This window comes from Oreochromis aureus, linkage group 1 (genome assembly GCF_013358895.1).
Source record: "Oreochromis aureus strain Israel breed Guangdong linkage group 1, ZZ_aureus, whole genome shotgun sequence".
NCBI lineage: Eukaryota > Metazoa > Chordata > Actinopteri > Cichliformes > Cichlidae > Oreochromis > Oreochromis aureus.
The window spans coordinates 13871332-13892464 of NC_052942.1; the positions used below are offsets into that span (position 1 = coordinate 13871332).

At 41.1% G+C, this 21133-nt stretch overlaps 1 protein-coding gene across 1 annotated transcript in view; it reads left to right on the forward strand.

The window, feature by feature from the left end:
* Window positions 1-21133, forward strand: part of fbn1 (fibrillin 1) — a 64163-nt gene that overhangs the window by 18721 nt on the left and 24309 nt on the right. The window contains exons 9-34 of the mRNA XM_031728834.2: window positions 42-167; window positions 1191-1343; window positions 1601-1798; window positions 2285-2437; window positions 4553-4672; window positions 4758-4883; window positions 5115-5237; window positions 6112-6234; window positions 8393-8545; window positions 9069-9122; window positions 9255-9380; window positions 9469-9594; window positions 9683-9802; window positions 10181-10318; window positions 10425-10475; window positions 10577-10702; window positions 10791-11018; window positions 11113-11238; window positions 12324-12452; window positions 13488-13613; window positions 13916-14041; window positions 14129-14251; window positions 14812-14937; window positions 15494-15619; window positions 20607-20729; window positions 20948-21070. Of these exons, the coding sequence (XP_031584694.1) occupies window positions 42-167; window positions 1191-1343; window positions 1601-1798; window positions 2285-2437; window positions 4553-4672; window positions 4758-4883; window positions 5115-5237; window positions 6112-6234; window positions 8393-8545; window positions 9069-9122; window positions 9255-9380; window positions 9469-9594; window positions 9683-9802; window positions 10181-10318; window positions 10425-10475; window positions 10577-10702; window positions 10791-11018; window positions 11113-11238; window positions 12324-12452; window positions 13488-13613; window positions 13916-14041; window positions 14129-14251; window positions 14812-14937; window positions 15494-15619; window positions 20607-20729; window positions 20948-21070 (3372 nt within the window). The remainder of the gene's footprint in view (window positions 1-41; window positions 168-1190; window positions 1344-1600; window positions 1799-2284; window positions 2438-4552; window positions 4673-4757; window positions 4884-5114; window positions 5238-6111; window positions 6235-8392; window positions 8546-9068; window positions 9123-9254; window positions 9381-9468; window positions 9595-9682; window positions 9803-10180; window positions 10319-10424; window positions 10476-10576; window positions 10703-10790; window positions 11019-11112; window positions 11239-12323; window positions 12453-13487; window positions 13614-13915; window positions 14042-14128; window positions 14252-14811; window positions 14938-15493; window positions 15620-20606; window positions 20730-20947; window positions 21071-21133) is intronic.

Consider the following 21133-nt stretch of genomic DNA (forward strand, 5'->3'; position numbering starts at 1 on the left):
CACTTTCAACACCAGCTCTCCTCTCTTCTCCTCTTTTGCAGATCTGGACGAGTGCTCAAACATTCCAGGTATTTGTGGTGTGGGTGAATGCTCTAATACTGTCGGCAGCTACTTCTGCAAATGTCCCCAGGGGTTTTATACCTCAGTGGATGGATCCAGATGTATAGGTGAGTCCCCCTGTCCCCTTTCCCACACCAAAGAGCTGCAAGTTCCATTGTGTGCGATTTGCTTTGGTTCATGGTTACAGTCATTATTAGGCCTGACAAAATAGGAGACAAAGCAAAAGATGCTGCTTCATTCTCTTTCCTTTTTCCACTCTATTTTGGTTCTTCTTGGCACTGAAAGCAGAGAAAGGAAACTCTCCAAAGTTCCAGCTGGTAGAATTTAGGTCAATAGTCACTTGTTGAGTTAAACTCTCTTCAAGCTGTGGCGAGCACGTGATGAGAGAAGTAAAATGAAGTCTTATTTCCAGGTGACTTTCTTCACAGCTGGAAAACGCTAAATGTATGTGCGTCTTCGTAAAGAAAACTCCTGTATACTTCCTAGTTAAGCTCACTTTCACCCTAAAACCAGGGCAGGAAAAAATTTAGGTCAGAGCAGCCTCTTACACATACACGTGCATACAGCACACACGCGCAAACATATGCAACCATGCAGTCACATTACTCCCCCCCCAGGAGAGCATGTTCCTGAGGAAGGAATGTCTGTGTGTTTCGTTTCCAGAAAACTTTTGCCCAAAACATTTTCGTCTGTTTCTCATGCAGTCACACTTCTCGCCCGAACCCCTTAAGATCTCGTGGTTGCTTGCGAGCAGTTCTGTGCCTGACATCTTGTCGAACTGAAGCAAGCGATAGTAGGTTTAGGCTGTCATTTTCTCCACATGAAATCTGCCCCGGATGGTCTGGGTGTGAAACGAAACATGATATATTTATGTTAATGCGCAACTTGAGTGTGAGTCATGCTGGCACACAGTGCCAAAAACTGCAGGATGAAGGAAAGGTTCATATAAATAGGAAATGAGGACTATTAGAAGTGGCTTCCACCTTCCAAATGATGGAAAATCTGAAGCAACAACAACAATTTTTTTCTGATTGTACTCTTGCCAATTTGCTCAACACGCAGACAGCACATGCCATATTCCTTGCGGCGCGGTTAGTTTAACCGACTTCCTGCTGTGTCGTTTCCCACAGATGCTCGTGGTGGGTATTGCTACGCCAGCCTGCTGAACGGGCGCTGCGCCAACCAAAATTCACAGCTGTTGACCAAAATGCAGTGCTGCTGTGATAGTGGACGCTGCTGGTCTGATGGGTCCACCCCTGAAATGTGCCCCATTCGTGGAACAGGTGCAGTCATTCACAAGGCTTAAGTATTGTGATCTATGTGGCATTTTTATTTAATTATACTCGAAATCAACGCGCTTAATAAAAATGTAATAAATTTGTAAGAATCTATGGAGATTTACAATGAAATCAACAACAACAAACTTTACAAAGAATAAAATACAAGTTCACATACAAACTCACTTGTACACGCATATTCACACACACACTAGACAATTCAGAGCTAACCTCTATCTGTTTTTCAAATATGCTTGTTATAGAAGAGTACCAGAAACTGTGCATTCAGATACCCAGTGGACCAATACCCGATCGTATCCCAGGCACCCCTGACATACCCAACATCTACCCAGTTCCATATCCTGGACCTGACATTCCTCAAATTCCAATCAAGGTCCCTGTCCAACCTGTGCAGCCTGATCGTCCTAGACCACCTCTAGAACCTATACCGCCTAGGCCAGGTATGTCCCAGCTTTCTGCCCGTGATTGCTTCATGTTTGCATGTGTAAAATAAAGTGTCCTGACTTGTTTAATGTGTAATGTTCAACCTGCAGTTGACCTTGGGTTGCCTTCAGCGTCCAACTTTTGATATACAAACAGTATAAACGGTAAACGTTGAACTAAAAAATTGATGGCAGTGAGTGTCCTTTCTCAAAGAAACCATTCTCACACAACTGCATAGTAGTATTTAGAGTCCTATTAAACATGTCCAAAATCTTTGGCTTTAAAAATTCCGACACAACTGTTTTGCACAACTATTATACTGCGCTAATGCAGTGTTCAGATTTACCTGGCAATGTAAAACTACATATGTGCAGTATGCCAGAAACAGTTGTGTTGGCTACACTTCCTGTAAATTAAGATGTTGAACTACACAAAAATACGATGTTTCGTTATATTACCTCATGTTTTATTGACGAAACGCTCGTGTGATTTTGTTCTATCAGGTCCCGTAATTATCCAAACCCAGAATATCACCAACATGTGCCAGGCCTTTCGTAACCTCTGCCTGAATGGCAGATGTGTCCCCATGCCAGGCGTTGGATATCGGTGTGAGTGCAACATGGGCTTCAAGCTGGACAGAAGGGGAGAGTGCATCGGTGAGTTCTGACAAGTTTTCTTAACAGAAAACTCGAGGTTCAGTTCAGTTCATTTTTATTTCAAACATATACATTCACCAACATTTCATAAAATCATTCCATGCAGTTGTTTGAAAAGGAGTAGGCTGAAGTATATACTTATTTAGCCCTACCCCCTCAGGTTTACATCCTCATCATCTAAATTTGAACAACAAAACGTTTACAATGCCTTCAACTTAGAACATAATAACATCACAAAAAAATAAAATAAAAAAAAAAATTGTCATGTTCAACAAGAAAATCAAGAAAATAAACATCAGTTTGACTGCTGTCTTGGGTTAATTGCATTTTCTTCATTCTTATACTTATTTAAAATTTCTTTTTGAGTTTTATTTTAAACTGGTTTATATCACTACTGACCTTTATTTCTTCTTTTAACTCATTCCAAAATTTAACTCCCGCTATTGAAATAGACATCCTTTTCAATGTTGTTCTTACTTTTGTAATTTTAAATTCCACTTCCTCTAAAATTATACCTCCTTCTCTTTCTAAGAACCATTTACTTATTTCAATTGGGAGCATCCCTTTCCTTGCCTTATATATTATTTGCACTGTTTTAAACTTAACCAGATCCTGGAATTTTATAGCTTGCGTCTTAATAAAGAGCGGGTTTGTGTGAGCCCTATACCCCTCCTGATTTATTAGTCTAATAGCCCTTTTCTGCATTATAATTATAGTCTGAATATTACTTTTATATGTATTTCCCCAAACCTCTACACAATAACTCATGTATGGTAATAGTAAAGCACAATATAACATATACAATGTTTTCCTATCCAAAATTGTTTTACTTTCCCCAAGACAGCAATGCCCGTGCTAACTTTCCCCTCACATAAGTGATGTGTGATTTCCAACAGGCCTTATGATCAATGATCACACCAAGAAATTTTATGGTATTAACCCTTTCTAGATATACATTATCAACACAAATTTCAATATTAATTTTTTTTCTTATAGTTTCGAATAACATAAATTTTGTTTTATTTAAATTTAAGGACAATTTGTTTCTATCAAACCACTTCTTTAACATCTTTAACTCCTGTGTGATCACCTCCAAAACCTGTTGAAATTCCACACCTGAACAAAGTATATTGGTATCATCTGCAAAAATTACAAACTTTAGTATCTTCGATACTTTACAAATATCATTTATATACATAATAAACATTTTTGGTCCCAATACTGATCCTTGAGGTACTCCACATTCAATATCCATCAGTTTAGATTTAAACTCATTTATTTGTACATATTGCTGTCGATTCATCACATAGCTTTTTATCCAATCTAATGATTATTAGAATTTTATGGTCAACAGTATCAAATGCTTTTTTTAGATCTAGAAAGACTCCAAGTGCATACTTCTTCTTATCCATACATTCAGTTATTTCTTCCATTAAATCCATCAATGCCAAAACTGTTGATTTGTTATTTCTAAACCCATACTGGCAATTTGCCAACAATTCATGTTTATCCACAAAGTTATCAAATCTCTTTAGAAATAGTTTTTCCAGTATCTTAGAAAACTGAGAGAGTACCGACACTGGTCTATAATTTGTAAAACAATGCTTTTCACCTGATTTATAAATGGGAATAATTTTTGCAACTTTCATTTTTGTGGAAAACCCTTCCTGGAAAGACAAATTAAAAATATATTGTAGCGGTTTTACAATACCATCAATTACTCTCTTTACCGTTACCATATCAATATCATGGCAGTCAGTACTTGTTTTGTTCTTAAGTCCACTGACAATATCATATATCTCCTTCTCTTCCACTGCTCTTAAAAACATTGAACTTGCATTCCTTTCAATGTTTCCTCCAGTCTCCCTTTCTATCATATCAACCTTTATTTCCGCAGCCAATTTTGGCCCTATATTTATAAAAAAATCATTGAATCCATCTACTACTTCGTTCATTTTAGTAATAGTATTTGTCCCTTCCATAAAATACCCAGGGTAGTCATTAGTCCTTGGTCCATTTTTTATTATACTATTTAATACCTTCCATATCCCTTTCATGCTATCTTTATCTTTAGGTGCATGCGGTTGGCTGTTAAATTTCATGTTTGCTTTCCAGATGATAACGAATGCGAGAAGAACCCATGCGCACACGGAGAATGTGTGAACACAGACGGATCTTACATCTGTCAGTGTCCTGCTGGATTCCAGTCGACCGCGACCAGAACAGAGTGCCGAGGTTACACATTTACATACATGCAACATAGACACACTTTAAGAGTGTGTATGTTTATTGTGCTATCCGTTTCTTTTTTCCCTGCCAGATCTGGACGAGTGTGTGGCCAATGGTCGTATTTGCAACAATGGCCGCTGTGTGAACACTGAAGGCAGCTTCCACTGCGTCTGCAATGCTGGATTTGAAATTTCTCAAGATGGCAAAAACTGTCAAGGTCTGATAACTTCTCATGTTGGTCACTTAATACTCCATGGAGTAGAGATTTAAAGGGCAGATTCCTTTAATATTTATGACAAATGGACCATGGATATGTTAGAGGTGGTGGAAGCATGAACCATAATGGGTGAAATCATGCACAATCACTGAAAATAATTATTACTAGAGTAAACCTCTAGTGTTACTAGAGTAAACTAGGGTAGATCATTTAGTTTCCCTTTGTCCACAGACCTGGATGAGTGTCTGATCAGGAACATGTGCCTCAATGGACTGTGCATCAATGAAGATGGGAGCTTCAGATGCATCTGTAAACCTGGGTTCTATCTTGACACCAGCGGACGCATGTGTGTAGGTACGTTTGTCCAAAAGCCCACAAAGTGAAGCATCAGCAGAATGCAGACTGCATTTTCGTCTAGCTTGGAGGATGACTACCTCTCTGGCATGTTAGTAGCTCTGTTATATGACTCTTAACACACAGGGCAAAAAATCCCCCTAAAAAGCCTTGGAAAAATCCCTTTGCTTCCTTGCACGCCAGTTGGACATAGTTGGATAGTTGGGACCCGCCTGTTTTGAGATTTCAGCAGACAGCCCGCCCTAAACTTGTTGAGTGCAAAGAAGAGAAAACGATTTGGCTTTTTCTTGTTACATGCTATAATATGCTGTAATAGCCAACAACTATTGTATATGCCAACATCAGAAGCTATATCGAACCTTAGATGGCAACTAGATTTTCATGGTCTCAGACACAGACGTTTGATTTCAGAGACACTGACCTGGTTAAGTCATTACAGAATAAATAAACAGGAGAGTAGAGTGTGGCTGAAATGTGCTGATGTATGCAGCCATTAATGAAATGTGTAGTCTGAAGGGGCCCTGGGGCCTCATTGTCTCTCTCCGCAGTCTGTCTGTCCTCCAAGACACCCAAACAGAACACACATATACACATAATACACATACGTACATGAACACAGACTTCAGCATGCATGCTTTATCACGGTGTATGCTCGTTATCGTAATTATTGTAACATAATGAGAAAACAAAGAGAACAGAGAACGTTTTCTTAGCTGAAGTCGAAGCTGAAATTTTAGGAGTTTTGGCTGCATTTTTTTAATCAGTTATTTATTTCAATCTGTTTTATCTTCTTACCTCGTAATATTGTGAAGAGAAAGGCATATCGTTGGATATAGATATATACAGAAGTGTTTTTTCTTGTCTCTATTTGTAGACATTGATGAATGTGAGACTCCGGGCATGTGCATGAACGGCCACTGTGTCAACACTGAGGGATCCTTCCGCTGTGAGTGTATGGCCGGGATGGCAGTGGGCCTGGATGGACGGGTCTGTGTTGGTGAGTACATGGGACTAGAGTGAATTGCGTGATCAAGAGTCAAGAATAATCCCACCTTTTTTTTTTTTTCTTTTTTAAAAAATAAAGCAAAAACTTGAGTTTGTACAATTCTAATAAGATTGAAAGTCAATATTTGGTGTGACCAACTTTATTCTTCAACACAGCCTGAAATCTCTTACTCAGCTTTCTTATAATCTCTTTAAGTAATCTCCAGGAATAGTTCTCTGGGTTTCTTGAAGGACATTCAAAGCTCTTCTTTCAAAGTTCTTCTACCATTTGGTCTGTTCTCTGTCAAGATGATCCCACACTGTTTCAACAGCGTTGAGGTCCGGGCACTTGGGAGGCCAATCCACGACTGTTGTACCTGTTGACGTTTGTACCTACCGATGAACCAAAAAACCTAAAGTTTCAAATTTGTACTCATCACTCCCAAATACCTGTTGCTACAGATTTTTGGTCCAGTTCTTGTGTAATTTGGCATAGCCCGGTCTTTTCTCCCTGTACCCCTTCCTCAATCATGACTTCTTGACAGCCACCTTTTCACTGAAGTTGTTTCTGAGGAAAGTTATTCATATATCCCATTTCCTCAAGTTTCTAAGAACACTCTACACAGCATACCAAGATATGAAAAGTGCTTGGCTATATATGGAAATCACCTTGTTGGTGTAGAATAACAGTTTTATTCCCATTAAACTTTACTATCTTTTAAATTTGTTGTAGATTGTATATTTGATAGACTGCTAGTAACAAAGTGCATAAAGATACACTTTAAAATTGTCTCTTTGCTAAGTTGTCTGTTATGTGTAGATACAACACTGGTTCAACCTTTGAGCTGCATTTTTTACTTCGTATGTGCCTTTTCACTCGCTGGGCCCACGTCCTCATTTTAGGTTTGACAGTGTTTTAGTAGATAGTGGTGAATGTCTTAAACTTGAACTGAGCTGCGGTTTGGTTTGAAGGGGACTGGCGGCGGCTCCCGGGCCTGGCAGATCCCCATGTACTACACAGAAGTGAAGAAGGGAAAGAATTGAAAAGGGGAGGGAGGGTGGGGCACGAAAACCTTTTTGAACTGGGGGATCATATATAGATAAGAATTGGAAGGAGCGTGTTTGGAGACGTGGTCCCGCTCCTGAAATTCAGATACTTTATCTCCAAACCAAACAACAAAGAAAACAAATGGTATGGTACAAGGACTGCACTGAAAATGAGTGAAAAAGAAGCCAATGTTCAAAGAAATCTCTGTAAGACCTCCATTAAGACTGGACAACTGCTGCTCAAGAACGCTTTAAAAAAATACAAGAAATCTGGCTCTTTGTAAGAAAAATATAAAAAATGATGGTTGGCTCCAGACTTTGTACTGCACAAGTCCAAGAACAGAAAACATTGTCTGAAACTGTTTAGAGCAGACTGAAAATTTGCTTTTGATTACTTGTACATACCATGATGTCAATATTTGAAAATTTGTTCATATTTAATAGGAACAACCAGCACATTAAGAAAGAAATAAGTAAAAGAACTTTAAGTGCTTTGGCGAAGACTTCAGTACATGTGACCATTTTAACCAACAAAGGACAAGCCAATGGTGAAAGCGTTTGTTTTCGAAGCACCTGAAAGAACAGACTGAACATACTTGTAAGATGGGTTAATCCCACAACTGTCTACAGATGTTTACCAGCAAGCGTACATATTTTTTCCCATTCTGTGCTAAAATTCAGCAAAGATGAACGTGATAAAGCAGAGAGTATTCACGTCATATTAACCTTTACCATCCAGTTATTGAGCACATGTTGATCAGCTCTCAAAGAACTTTCTGTCCCTCCTTCTGCTCCGGTCCCATCGAGGAGCCCTTTGAAAGATTTGTTTTGCATTTTCATAAATGATATCTCTTTGTGTGAGAAGTGTTGAAACGCTGTTGTTTGGTCTATGTGAACATTTGTCAGAATGATATCAGTGCAAGAGAATTCCTCAAATCCCTGGATATTGTGAAAAGAGAACAACCACTTGTTTTGCCAGTGTTGTTGTTTATTGGAGCTGCGGACTCTTTCCTCCTTTTCTCTCACTCTCTCTCTTTTGCTTGGTCTTCGGTCTCTTTCGAGATCTCTTTCCTCATCTCGGTTTCTCACACACATGCTGTCTGTCTTATTTTTGTTTCAAACAGACACACACATGCGCAGTACGTGTTACGGCGGCTACAAGCGAGGGCAGTGTGTTAAGCCTCTCTTTGGAGCTGTGACCAAGTCGGAGTGCTGCTGTGCCAGCACAGAATACGCCTACGGAGAGCCCTGCCAACCGTGCCCACCACAGAGCTCTGGTACGGCTATTCAAATTGCCCCAACCTTTACACATATAGAACCACCTCCTGCTGCTTGACAGATGCAAACGCAGACAGAAACAGTTTGTGCATAATTCAAAACACACCCGTTGATGTGAGGATGACCGAATGAAACACTGCATCTCCTCTGCATGCCAGCTTAGATTTCACAAAAATATGAAGTTAAGTTGTTTGACGGTGATTCCCGCAGTTTGGAAACACTGACAGCCACCAAACACACACAAACCCATGTCCACATCCACAACCACACACACACACATAATCCAGTCACTTCTCATTAGTTGTGCCAATTAAGGTTTCGGTATCAAAAGATGCCAGAGCTGCACCACATTAAGAGCCTGTTTTGTACACATCTAGGCTAAATGAGAAAGCATGTAAATGGATAATGACATGGTATTAAATGTCTTGCTTTGAGATTTCATGGATTTTGGCAAATGTGATATTACTTCAGTTGCTGTTGTTACTGTTTTTATCAAGCAAACTGTGGTGTATGTGTTTGTAGCTGAGTTCCTGGCTCTGTGCCCCACTGGCATTGGAACGACCGGTGATGGACGAGGTAATGTAATACATAAGCTCAAACCACTGACAACCTTGAAACCAAGTGGTGCTGCGTATATTTAAGAGGTTTTTTTTAGAGTTTGTTGGGTTTTTTCCTGCAGACATGTTCAGCGGTTTATTGTTTTTGCAGATATTAATGAGTGTGCCCTCGACCCTGACATCTGTCAGAACGGAGTGTGTGAGAACATGCTGAGGACGTACAAATGCACCTGCAATGAAGGTTTTGAAGTAGACCTGACAGGGAAAAGCTGTGTTGGTGGGTGGACTGTTCTGTAATGTCCTTGTCTACAGCCTTGATATCAAAAGCCACACGTGTCGTCACGCTTCCCTGTCTGTGATTTCAGATATCGATGAGTGTCTGATGAACCGGCTGCTCTGCGATAATGGTCAGTGCCGGAACACGCCGGGGAGTTTCACCTGCCAGTGTTCGACGGGATTTCGCTTTGATCCCGATACAGACGTCTGCGAGGGTCAGAGACCCGTTCATTCCCTTGTACGGCGCAGTGCAGCTGCATCTGCCGTGTCTCAGATTTGTTGTCTCATTTTTGTGTCCCACAGATGTCAATGAGTGTGAGTCTAGCCCTTGTATAAATGGGGATTGTGTGAACAGCCAAGGGTCCTTTGTGTGTTTGTGTTCAGCGGGTAGCTCCCTGGACAGCACCGGGCTGGAGTGTATAGGTAAGTATTATACCAGTACATTACCAATAGATTTTATGGCCAAGTTTTTTTGTGTATTCGAAAAAAAAGTTTAAAAAAGGTACACTGTAGTATGGATTGATTCAGTCCTACCAATTATAATTAGATCATTATAGATGAAAAATGAAAATTTGCTTCACTTTTGCTGAACCTTAACCCAATGCACCGCCCCCTAAATTAGTGCTACGCCACTGCTTGCAAGCCAATCAGCACATTCCTTTTTTTCCAACGATCAAAGGAGATTAATTAAATGTAAACGATATTATGCACTGTGTCATACTGTATAAATATAAATCCAAATCCAAGTTACTTCATGTAAACTGATTGTCTAGTAACTCTGAGGCCTGTTTGATAAACCAGAGACTATTAAGAGCACTTGCTGGCTGAAGATGATCAATGATCGGTGTGAGGTCAACATCAACGGGGCCACACTGAAATCCCACTGCTGTGCCACACTGGGAGAAGCCTGGAACAGCCCCTGTGCCAAATGTGAAAAAGGTGGACAATCGCTGATTTTTTTAGATATGAGTTTACGTAATATAGTTTTTATTTTAACCGATGACATCATTGATTTGGAACGTGTTATGTGCCCTTCTTTGTTTAGATCCAATCTGCAGTAAAGGCTTTGCTAGAGTCAAAGGAAACGTCTGTGAGGGTAAGTGCTGCTTTGATGCTGGGTTCTGGAAAAGTCAGACTTGCACTCTTATTTCTGTAATGTTGAAATTGTTGATGTTTTTTTTCTCTGCTTACCTTCAGACGTGGATGAGTGTCAGGTATTTCCTGGAGTGTGCATCAATGGCAAATGCGTCAACACACCGGGCTCCTTTTTCTGCCAGTGTCCTCCAGGAATGACTGTTGACATGAGTGGCAGGATGTGCATCGGTAGTAGCTGTCCTTTATACTTGTGCAATCTATAGCGCGTCATAGTCTTATATCAAATACATGTTAAATGTGTGTTTGTGACATCCAGACCTGCGCACGGAGCTGTGCTACCTCACTCATGAGGATGAGCGCTGCGGGACTCCTATCCCGGGGCGGCACCGTGTAGATGCCTGCTGCTGCTCGGTGGGTGTGGCCTGGGGCCCTGAATGCGATGAATGCCCGGAAAAAGCCACTCCGGAATTTAACCAGCTCTGTCCTCGGGGCCCAGGCTTCTCGCACAGGGGTGACTTCATTAACGGCAGGCCCTTCCTTAAAGGTGTGGCACTGTTCACAAATAGCAAAGACTGCTATTGGTTGTTGCATCAACTACCTCTCACCTGTGTCTTTAATCTCTCTGTTCTGCACCTCAGATATAAACGAATGCAGGATGATAAGCACGCTGTGCTCCAATGGGAGGTGCAGAAACACTATTGGTAGCTTTCGTTGTCGCTGTGATAACGGCTACGCTCTGGACTCTGATGAGAGGAATTGTACTGGTGAGTAGAACTGAAGCTGATTGGTCATATCATTTGGTTAAGGCATGAAAGCAAATATTTTTTGCTTCTTAATGTATTAATATTGTAGTTTATAGTTTAGGTCCATTAAAGCAGCCTATTTATGTGATATTCAACCTCTGATTCAACCTCTATATTTAAACAGCGAGTGTCTGTAGGGCGTTTTTTTTCTTCTGATTGGCCACCCCTCAGCTGGCTTCCACAAACAATACCCATTACTTAAGAGCAACATCTCCTCTTCATTGTAAAATAAACTCTTAGATAGTTTCTTAATGGATTACTTGATGGGCTCTGGTCACACACTGATCAGCATGTTTCAGTATTTCTCACATATATGAAAGAATGATTTACTGAACATTTTTGACAGCTAATCAGTAATGAAAATAATCTTTAGCTACAATTAAAATTCTATTTTTGACTGGAGTATGTCAGCTGCTCCATTATGTCTCTGCAAGTCTAACCATCCTTCATCAGTTCCGCTTTCTCTGAATCCCTCTGCCAGCACTAATTACAACAAAGTGTTGCAAAGACATTGCCTCCATTCATCTCATTCAGTCTAATGGGAGTCTGGCTAGCTTTGGGGACTTGTTGGAGCCGGTCCTTGCAGTCTGGTTAGCTACATTGCAACACTGTTAAAATGTGCACACATCACTTTAGGTTTAAATGCCTTTAAGTTCTATTTCAGTATTCTGAAATAATTTATAGGCCCAGACTGAGTAAATGATATCTGGGACCCTTTAACCCCATATGAGGGAAATCCCAGCCCAAATGGTTTGAGTTAAGTGTTTCAAAATGTGGATTCAAGTCAAAGGGATCAGACCTTTAGCTTTCATTGGCCCTTTAATCTTATTGTATACTTTGACTTTCATGTAGTTGACTATTTTTAAGTGTTCTGTGCTTTGATATGTTAATTTGCCCTCCACTTAAAATAAATTCTCTATTTTATGTATTTTTTACTTATCTTACGATAAATAAATACATTAAATATGCTCTCTTTACCTGTCAATGTTAGTGCAGTTTTGTGGATAATATCTAACTTGCTGCATTGTTCTGTTCCTTTCTTATAGACATCGATGAGTGCCGCATCTCACCGGACCTGTGCGGACCGGGCACCTGCGTGAACACGCCTGGAGATTTTGAGTGCGAGTGCTTTGAAGGTTACGAGAGTGGCTTCATGATGATGAAAAACTGCATGGGTGAGCACTGAATCCCCACACAGCAGTACCTGAGGATTCAGACTATGCATACCCCTCATCTTCATATGATCCGGTTCAGTAATATGCAGAGACAGCATGTTTTCATGTGAAATCATTTCATCTGTCAGGACATGACTGAGCAATTTGATGTCCTTAACAGGTCTCTATACCCTGTTAAAGGGACAATGTCTGAGTGCAGCACAGCCAGGTTGAAAAGTATAGTGACGGCCTGCCACCTCCTTCACGTTCCCCCATGGGTCATAATCTCTGGATGAGGTGCCTAGGCTTGTATGCCAGACCAGGACCTCACTGTTGAAGAAGATGATGTAATCTAAATGAAATGAAAGTTTAGTTCACTTTATTTGAGCCCCACGGGGTGTTGAAAGCATCTAGTCTGGGCAGCCCAATGTGGTCACAACCGCTTGACAAAGCTGGTCCATAAAATCTTAAAGCTAATGGCTCTTTATTACATGCCATACTTGACCCGCACGCGAAGGACCCGCACACAGTCAGCTGCCCAACCAAAATGAACTTTATTTGAAGCTTCAAGTTCTAATACTCCAGTGAAAAAATGGTCTATTTCTGTTCTGGTCTGCCTTTTGATGCCGTTTGATTAAATTTCTTGGAAAAGTCATACAAACAAAATGGTGAGACTCAATAATTTTGTTGGTGAAGAGCCGTAATTAGCCAGAAATTGGCAAAGCAAAATTTACTGCTGTGGCAAAAAAGCAGCTGGAAGTGGAAATAATGTGGGCAGAACTACAATCATAAACCGGTGGTACTGAATGGGTTTGCAGGCTGACTGAAATAACGTAATCATGCCGTTATATTGACTGAGCTATAACAAGTACTTTGTGACTGCCAGTCCCACAGTCTTTGTTAAAATGGAAACAGAACTTCTGAAGTTGTCAGTCCGGTGGGTTTCTATGGTGAAGCAAACATGTGCACAGACTTGTGTTACCTCGATTGCCGATGGCTAGCACTGAATGGCTGTACTTGCATCATTGTGTCTACCGTGTGTTCTGCCATCCCCAGACATCGATGAGTGCGAGAGAAACCCTCTGTTGTGTCGAGGAGGTGAGTGCGTGAACACAGAGGGCAGCTTCCAGTGCGTGTGTCCGGAGGGACACGAGGTCGCCCCCGATGGGTCGGCCTGTTTAGGTGAGTGTTGAGAGAGAAGAGAGTCTCTTCCTCTTTCCTGTTTTTCGCCCTTCATTGATTACTGCACATTAGGCCCTTTCTCCTGTATTTTCTTTGGCTCCTTGGATTGACTTGGATCGTGCTCCTCTGTGTGTGGGCTCATTAGAGCCCTGACTGAAGTGAGAGCGTTTGAGTCTTTTTGTTAATATGTGTCCTTAGATAGACGGGCGGACATGAACTCTGGGCCAATGTGCTCTCCTATATGCTGACATGCTTGCAGCCGTTGAGAAATGAACTAATATGATGTTTTTTTGTCTTTACAGACATCAATGAATGTGAGTTGAGTGACAGGCTGTGCAAGCATGGCCAGTGCGTGAATATGATTGGCCGGTACCAGTGTTCCTGCGACACAGGATACAAATCTACCGAGAACAGACTGGAGTGCATCGGTATGTTCTGACTGTCATGTGACTACGTTTTAAAGAATAGTTTTTTAGATTTTTGCCAACGATATGTGTGTTTTGTCTGCCGCTTAGACATTGACGAGTGTACCATTGAGAACGGTGGCTGTGAGACTTTCTGCACCAACTCAGAGGGGAGCTATGAATGTAGCTGCCAATCTGGGTACGCCCTGATGCCCGATCTAAGAAGCTGTACTGGTGAGTAGCTGCGCTACCTGTCTGTCGTTGTCTTACAGTTGGGATTTTTTGTACACTGCATGCAAAATATTTTAAAAAACCCTTAATTTTTGTGTTTACTTCAAAAAACCTGTATGTACAATACAAAGACGTGGCTGTGACTTGGCTGGCACATGTTTAAAGAAAGCTCACACCGAGCAGGGTTATGGTGCCAGAATCTTTTTTGCTTCAAAGAAGTTCTTTTTGGAGAGTGAGAGAAGGTTTCAGGTGCTGCTTATAGACTCACTCTTGTGATGCTTATTCCTTTAATTAACAGAGACGGATTTACAGACAGAGATCCAGGCAGTAGAGGGGTTAATTTGAGAGAACTGTTCAGTTTCTTGCAGAAGTGCTGTCCTGAATTGAACTTGCTTATTTATGAGAGACAAAGTAAATTCAGTCCTGGCTTCCTCTTTGAAGCTGGTGTGTCCTTTTCCCTCATCGTTTGCATACCTAGCTTTAAAATATGTTTTTTTTTTTCCTTTCCCACTTCTCCCTCTTTTTTCTATTCCTGTTTCCTTTCTGCTTTCTCCAATCTGCAGATATCGATGAGTGTGAAGAGAGCCCAGACATCTGTGACGGGGGCCAGTGTACAAACACACCGGGGACTTATCAGTGTCTGTGCTTTGATGGCTTCATGTCATCCGAGGATATGAAGACCTGCCTGGGTAACGGACGTTCTTTTTATAGCCCAAATAAAACGCTGCAGCCACACCAATTGTAGCTCTGCGCTTATTAGATCCAGGGGATTCTCGCATTTACTGAAACTACATAATGAGCATCTTTAAGGTTATCCAAGATATGAGTCATGAGAATAAGTCTTAAATGACTCAGATCAACGAGTCTGTGTATGAGAGAACGGGGCAAGTGCTGTTGTTGATTTATAAAATAGTGAACATTGTGTTAGCCGGAGGAATGTGTGACATTTAGACGTCTGGTTCCACTGAGTGAGAAAACAAAGAACTGACTTCTAAATGGATCCGCACAAGCTGTCTGTTATTGCTGTATTTATTTAAAGTAAATGTTTTAAAGCCTCAGTGTAGCTCATGATGTAATTTTTTGTGTGCCTCCCTAACACCCATGTTATAGCTTATTTAAAACCATTTTTTTGGCAGGCTGAACATACAAAAGCGACTTCATCTCTATTAACTGCCATAAACCTTTCCTTTATTGTATTCATTTTAAGCAAGTTCTTGATCGCTCTGTTCTTACCTCACTGCATAGATGTGGATGAGTGCGAGTTAAACCCGAACATCTGTCTGAGCGGGAACTGCGAGAACACCAAGGGATCCTTCATCTGTCACTGCGACCTGGGCTACTCTGTACGCAAGGGAACCACAGGCTGCACAGGTGAGTGAAACAAGCACACGCAAGCATACAAACCCACCAAACCAAAATGCTCTAACTGTGGAGGAAAATGAACAGAAGTGAAAGAGCGGTGAGTCAGTCGGCGCCGGCTACTAATTAATCAGTGTGGAAAGAGTGTGAGTGTGTGTATGTGTGTGTGTGAGACGTTGTTTAACAGCAGCAGTGAAAACAAGTTGAAGAGAGGTCAGAGATGAGAAGACCCAAGGAGAATGCCTGGCTAACCCGAAGCAGCTCTAACATTACTCATCACCATTCAAAAGCTGCTGTCTGAGTTGATAAGAAACACGCTCACACACACACACACACACACGCTCACGTGTGCAGACAAACATGCAGCATCGTTAACAACAGCAGGAGCAGTGAGGTCACCGTCTTCCATCAGATGTATGCATCATTTTGCACCTTTGTTTATTCTTTTGTTGCTCTTTCATTAGGGTCAGTTAAACATTACGTGATGGTTGGAAGAGTTCGGCATCACGTAATCACCTGTAACGTCTCCAGAACACATAAATACAACGTCTGTCCGTCCGCTACAGTCTTTTGCTAGTTTGGACTCGCCTCTCGTCTAGAAGAAATTAAGTCTTGATTTATGAGGCTACTTAAGAAGTGTGCGGTTGAAGGCTGGTTGTGACTTTGGCCGGTGATTTCTTTTAATCTAACACACTCAGCAGCAGCAGCAGTGCATTTTCTTCAGACGCAAATAAACAGGTTTTTCTGAACTGTTACACCTCCAACTTCTCCACACACACACACTTAGAAACACATAACTCCTGCGCATTCTAATCCCATTTAAATGTTCATACAGTATTTTCCTTGTTTTCCCCGAGGTTGCAGCAAAAGCAGCCGGTTCTGATTCACAGCTTTGGAATTTCAGCCCCAGACCAGGGAATCGAGATGCTAATTCCTCTCGGACAGGCATGATGTCTTCTTATACACAAGAAACAAAACCTGCTACTCTTTCTTTTGGAAAAAGCTCTCCACCAGACAATGTAATTCACAAGAAAATGGTTGCTATTGTTCAGCTGCCTCATGCAACCTTGTTGGCATGCAGGGACTAAACCTTGCGTGTGTGTGTGTGTCTGTGTGTGCGAGTGTTAATGAGTGAGTGGTGCTTTTAAGCCCAGATATGATCCAGCTGTTTATGTGGCTCCCACAAGAATTATTTCTGTTTTTATTCCACAACGTTGAGAACTCGGGGGCAGGGTGTGAGTATCTTGAGTGTACACTCAAGCACTTTCGCATCTCTACATGTGTATTGGAAAGTTGGGGCCTGGGTGGAGATGTATTGGTAGAGTTTACAAGCATGGAAGCATCTTAAAGGGGTGATCATTATCACAATTTATGGTCTGTTGTCTTTATCGTCTCTCAGCTAAATGACAAAACAATGAAACAATTCTTGCTTTAACAATGTGTTGAAGCAAGACCATGCAACTTTGAAAATAACAAATTACACTATCTGTCATTTGAAAGTGAGAACTTAGATTCCAAAGTGTCAGCGTAAACCCTTGGTCAGTTTTTACTACTGCAGCCGAAAGGTCAGATTGGCTACATTTTAATTCTCAATCTAATCGTGTTATTAACCACGTATGGTATCACCAGCAGCTTTTGCTGGCTAATGCTTATTGTTATCAAACTTAACACGAATATGGGTTTAAACATGGGCTGCATGCTAACAGGATGGGTGCAGCTGCAATTTCAGTTTGTGCTGTTTTCAGTGATAAAGGTTAGATTGGTACTTAGATTACTACAAGCCTCATTCACTCAATCACACACTATTCAATTCAATTTTATTTATACAGCGCCAAATCAGAACATCGGTCGCCTCAAGGAGCTTTATATTGTAAGGTAGACCCTACAATAATACATACAGAGAAAAACCCAACAATCATATGAACAATATGAACAAGCAATTTGGCGACAGTGGGAAGGAAAAACTCGCTTTTAACAGGCGGCCATCTACTGTGACCGGTTGGGTTGAGAGAAGGAAGACAGGAAAAAAGACATGCCGTGGAAGAGAGCCAGAGATTAATAACACATATTCTTACAAACACTTTTTTCTATATCATCACCTTCTCTTGACATTCACACACGCTCATGCTCATGGATGAGGCAAATCGGGATTCAGTAACTTGCTCAAGGAAACTTCAGCACACAGCCTGGAGTAGGCACAACTAGTCTTAGAGTTGGTACCTCCTGAACCACAGCCACCCCAGGAGCTCAGAGATTCTATGGTTTATGGTCCAAATAGATATAGAAATAGAAAAGATGAGAGTATCTCATAGACAGTATCGAAGATGGATTTAACTGCTGTGACTTCATTCATTGGTTTCTGAAGTCGTGTTCTGAAGCCTTGAGAGAAGTATTTCTGCTGTCACTATTTTGGTGAGCAGTATTAAAAAAAAATAAAAATAAAAGAAGTGATTGATTGTGAAGTTATTAGGAGTTTCTTTCCACAGGTAATCCTACATTTTAGGAAAATAATTTTTTATTCATTTTTTAGTCAAAATCAGTGACTGAGTCCATAACCTCAAGTCTTTAAAGAGGTCAAGATGGAACATTGTTTTCCCTTTAGGACTGGAATTTTTTTTTCCCCAACCACAGGTATCATCGTCTCCTTCAGATACAGTGCAGGTTTAAGGCACTTCCACATTGGCTTCATTTTCCAACCTGGAATCTATTTCCATGTTTTGTACTATGACGAAAACTCTGGTTTTGCTTTATGTTTTGGCTTCTTCTGCCCCTGTGCCAATGTTGATATGGAGGTTTTTACCCTTCAGCTGTAAAAGGCTCATGGGGAGTTGTCGTCACCCTGCTGGGCGGCTGGCCAACATGAACACCCAAGTTTGTGAATGCCGTACCTTGAGAACGAATGTTACCGCCGGGGTTTCTTTAGATTTATGTGCTTTTGAATGTATAAATGATGGGTTTGGGGTCTAAAAAAGGGAAAATAAGAGTAGAGCTGCATTCTTTTTAATGACCAGCAGGGGCAGACTCTCCTGGTTGCAAAAAAGCTTCCGATTGCATAGAAATCTATGAGAAAAAACATCCCTCCGATCATGTTCTCTTTGACTCGGGTAAACACTTTCCTAAAGACTTTATGGGCTCATAACCAATATGATGTAACAGTGGCTCTGTCTTTTGTACTGTGTATTCAAACAACTGTTTGATGGATGGCACTTTTGGCACTGGTACTTCTGCTTTGGCATCATTATTCCGCGCTGGCTTTAGTTTAGTTTTAGTTTTTCATGACTCTTATTTTTTAACATGATAACATTTGTCTTTGTAAATGATTCCCTTGTACTCTTGCTTTGATTATTTGACTAGTAGATCATGGCGATTAAAACAGTAAAAAGGCTTCAAAAACATGTTAGTGGTGGTACAAAAAGTAGAGAGGCAGATCCTTCAAATGCAGTATTAAGTATTAAGAGAATGCGGCATGTTAATATATCAAATGCATAAATGCTAAATGCTTTACAGTTGTCAAAACATGTTGGAGAAAAAAAAGAGACAAGAGGACACTCAGATAAACTGGCAGTCAGGCATGCATACACACTGACAGCCAGGTAAGCAGCCATGTATAGGCAAATGTGTCATTCTCAACTTTTGGTGTCCATTTTTTTCATCTGTCAAACACTGTCCTAGTTAATTCAGCCTTCTTTTTTGACACCAGCTGCGACCGATGACACGCTTCTCACATGCAGCAATCTTTGTTTGCACTTTGCATTTCCTAGTGTGTGTGTGTGTGTGTGTGTGTGTGTGTGTGTGTTTGTGTTCTTTCTTTCATCAGAGGCTTGGAGGAGCTGATCATTAGTTTTGCCTGTAATCCAGGGAGATTCGTTTGCCGCAAGCCCTCATATTAACCTTGTAATCAAATGTAATGAAAATATGCCGTACCCTGTCCTTAGGAAGACTGTAAACCAGCAGCGCTAATCTCTAATTGACTGTGTCTTGAATTACTACCCTCACAAAGACAGACACACAGAGAGAGGAGTGTGTCTCATTCCCTGATAGGTCGTAACATCTTGAGTTCTCAGCATGGTTTCCCTTGAAGTACATGAAGGGAACGTGAACTAACACGTGCACGCTCTTGCTATTAAAGCCCATCTCTAGCTCAGGCCTCAGTCTTTGAGTGAGGCTACAGCCACTCAAAGACTGGCTTCCACCCCACAGGATTTAATCAACTTTATGGGCAGGGCAGATTTTAATAATATTCACTAATTGCTCCCATTAATTTTTATTGCTCATTTATTAGAATCTTGAGTGGCAAACAGTAGGTCTGTACATTCAGAGAATAGATTTTAGTACCCTGAATATTTCATTGGTTGGGAGATATTATTGTCATGGTTTTGCTGTGAAGGAATGTTTATTTGTAGAGTTGGCACATCACACTTTTACCACATCACATTTAAAGAAATTATGTTTTGGAAAGATTAAATTTCCACACTTGACATCTGGGGCGGTGAGAAACCCAAACATGAACATTAAAGGAGGGGGCGGGGGTCGTAATGTGCTGTTCCAGAAGCTTCACATTAGAGGTGCAAAGTCTGTGGGTAAAAGGAGGTATCTTTGCCTAGAATAACCTGCGAGGACTAGTTCAGACGGTGCAGACAGAACAAGGCCTCAGCGTTAGGCCTTCGTTCTACCTCTTGGCTGTTTTACAGCTCTCAGGACACACTTGAATGACGAAAATCCAGAGACTTGCTGCGCTCATTAAACCTTTGTAGCAAGGCCATTAGTATCAGAGATCATGAGAATGCCTCGTTGCCTTGTGCTCTGAATACAGAGACAGTGAGCCAGAAAGACTTAGCCCTGTCTTCTCCTGCTGCTATCTTTATACAAATCAAACCAAGCATCAACTCACTCTACAGCGCCAAGAACCCCACTGGAATGAGAAAGCAGACCTTAATCATCGGACCATCAGACCTGTGTCTATTTTTCTTTATGTTGTTTCTCGTTCTCTCTTTGTCAGATATCAATGAGTGTGAAATCGGAGCCCATAATTGCGATAGACATGCAACCTGCACCAACACGGCCGGCAGTTTCAAGTGTAGTTGTGCTCCGGGGTGGATTGGCAGTGGTCTCAAATGTACAGGTAAGGCTGATGGCCTGGAATGCACAAGTAAATGGTACAAATACATGACCATCTGAAATGAATGAGCTTGTGTATGAGACGCGCAATTGCGAAAAGCGAACCTGTGCTTTTGGCTATGGTCTTTACTTTGACATTGATTTAATACTGCAAGGCTTATCCTCAATATTTGGATGAATTCGTTTACGTTTGCAGAAATGTAATCGTTTGTTGTGTTTCAGACCTGGATGAATGCTCGAATGGGACACATAGGTGCAGCAACAATGCCGACTGTCTCAACACCATGGGCTCCTATCGATGCGTGTGCAAGGATGGATTCTCTGGAGATGGATTCTCTTGCTCAGGTCACACATACAAAATCAGTTTCTTAATCCACACTTCAGCCTTTTAAGAGATCCACGAATGTA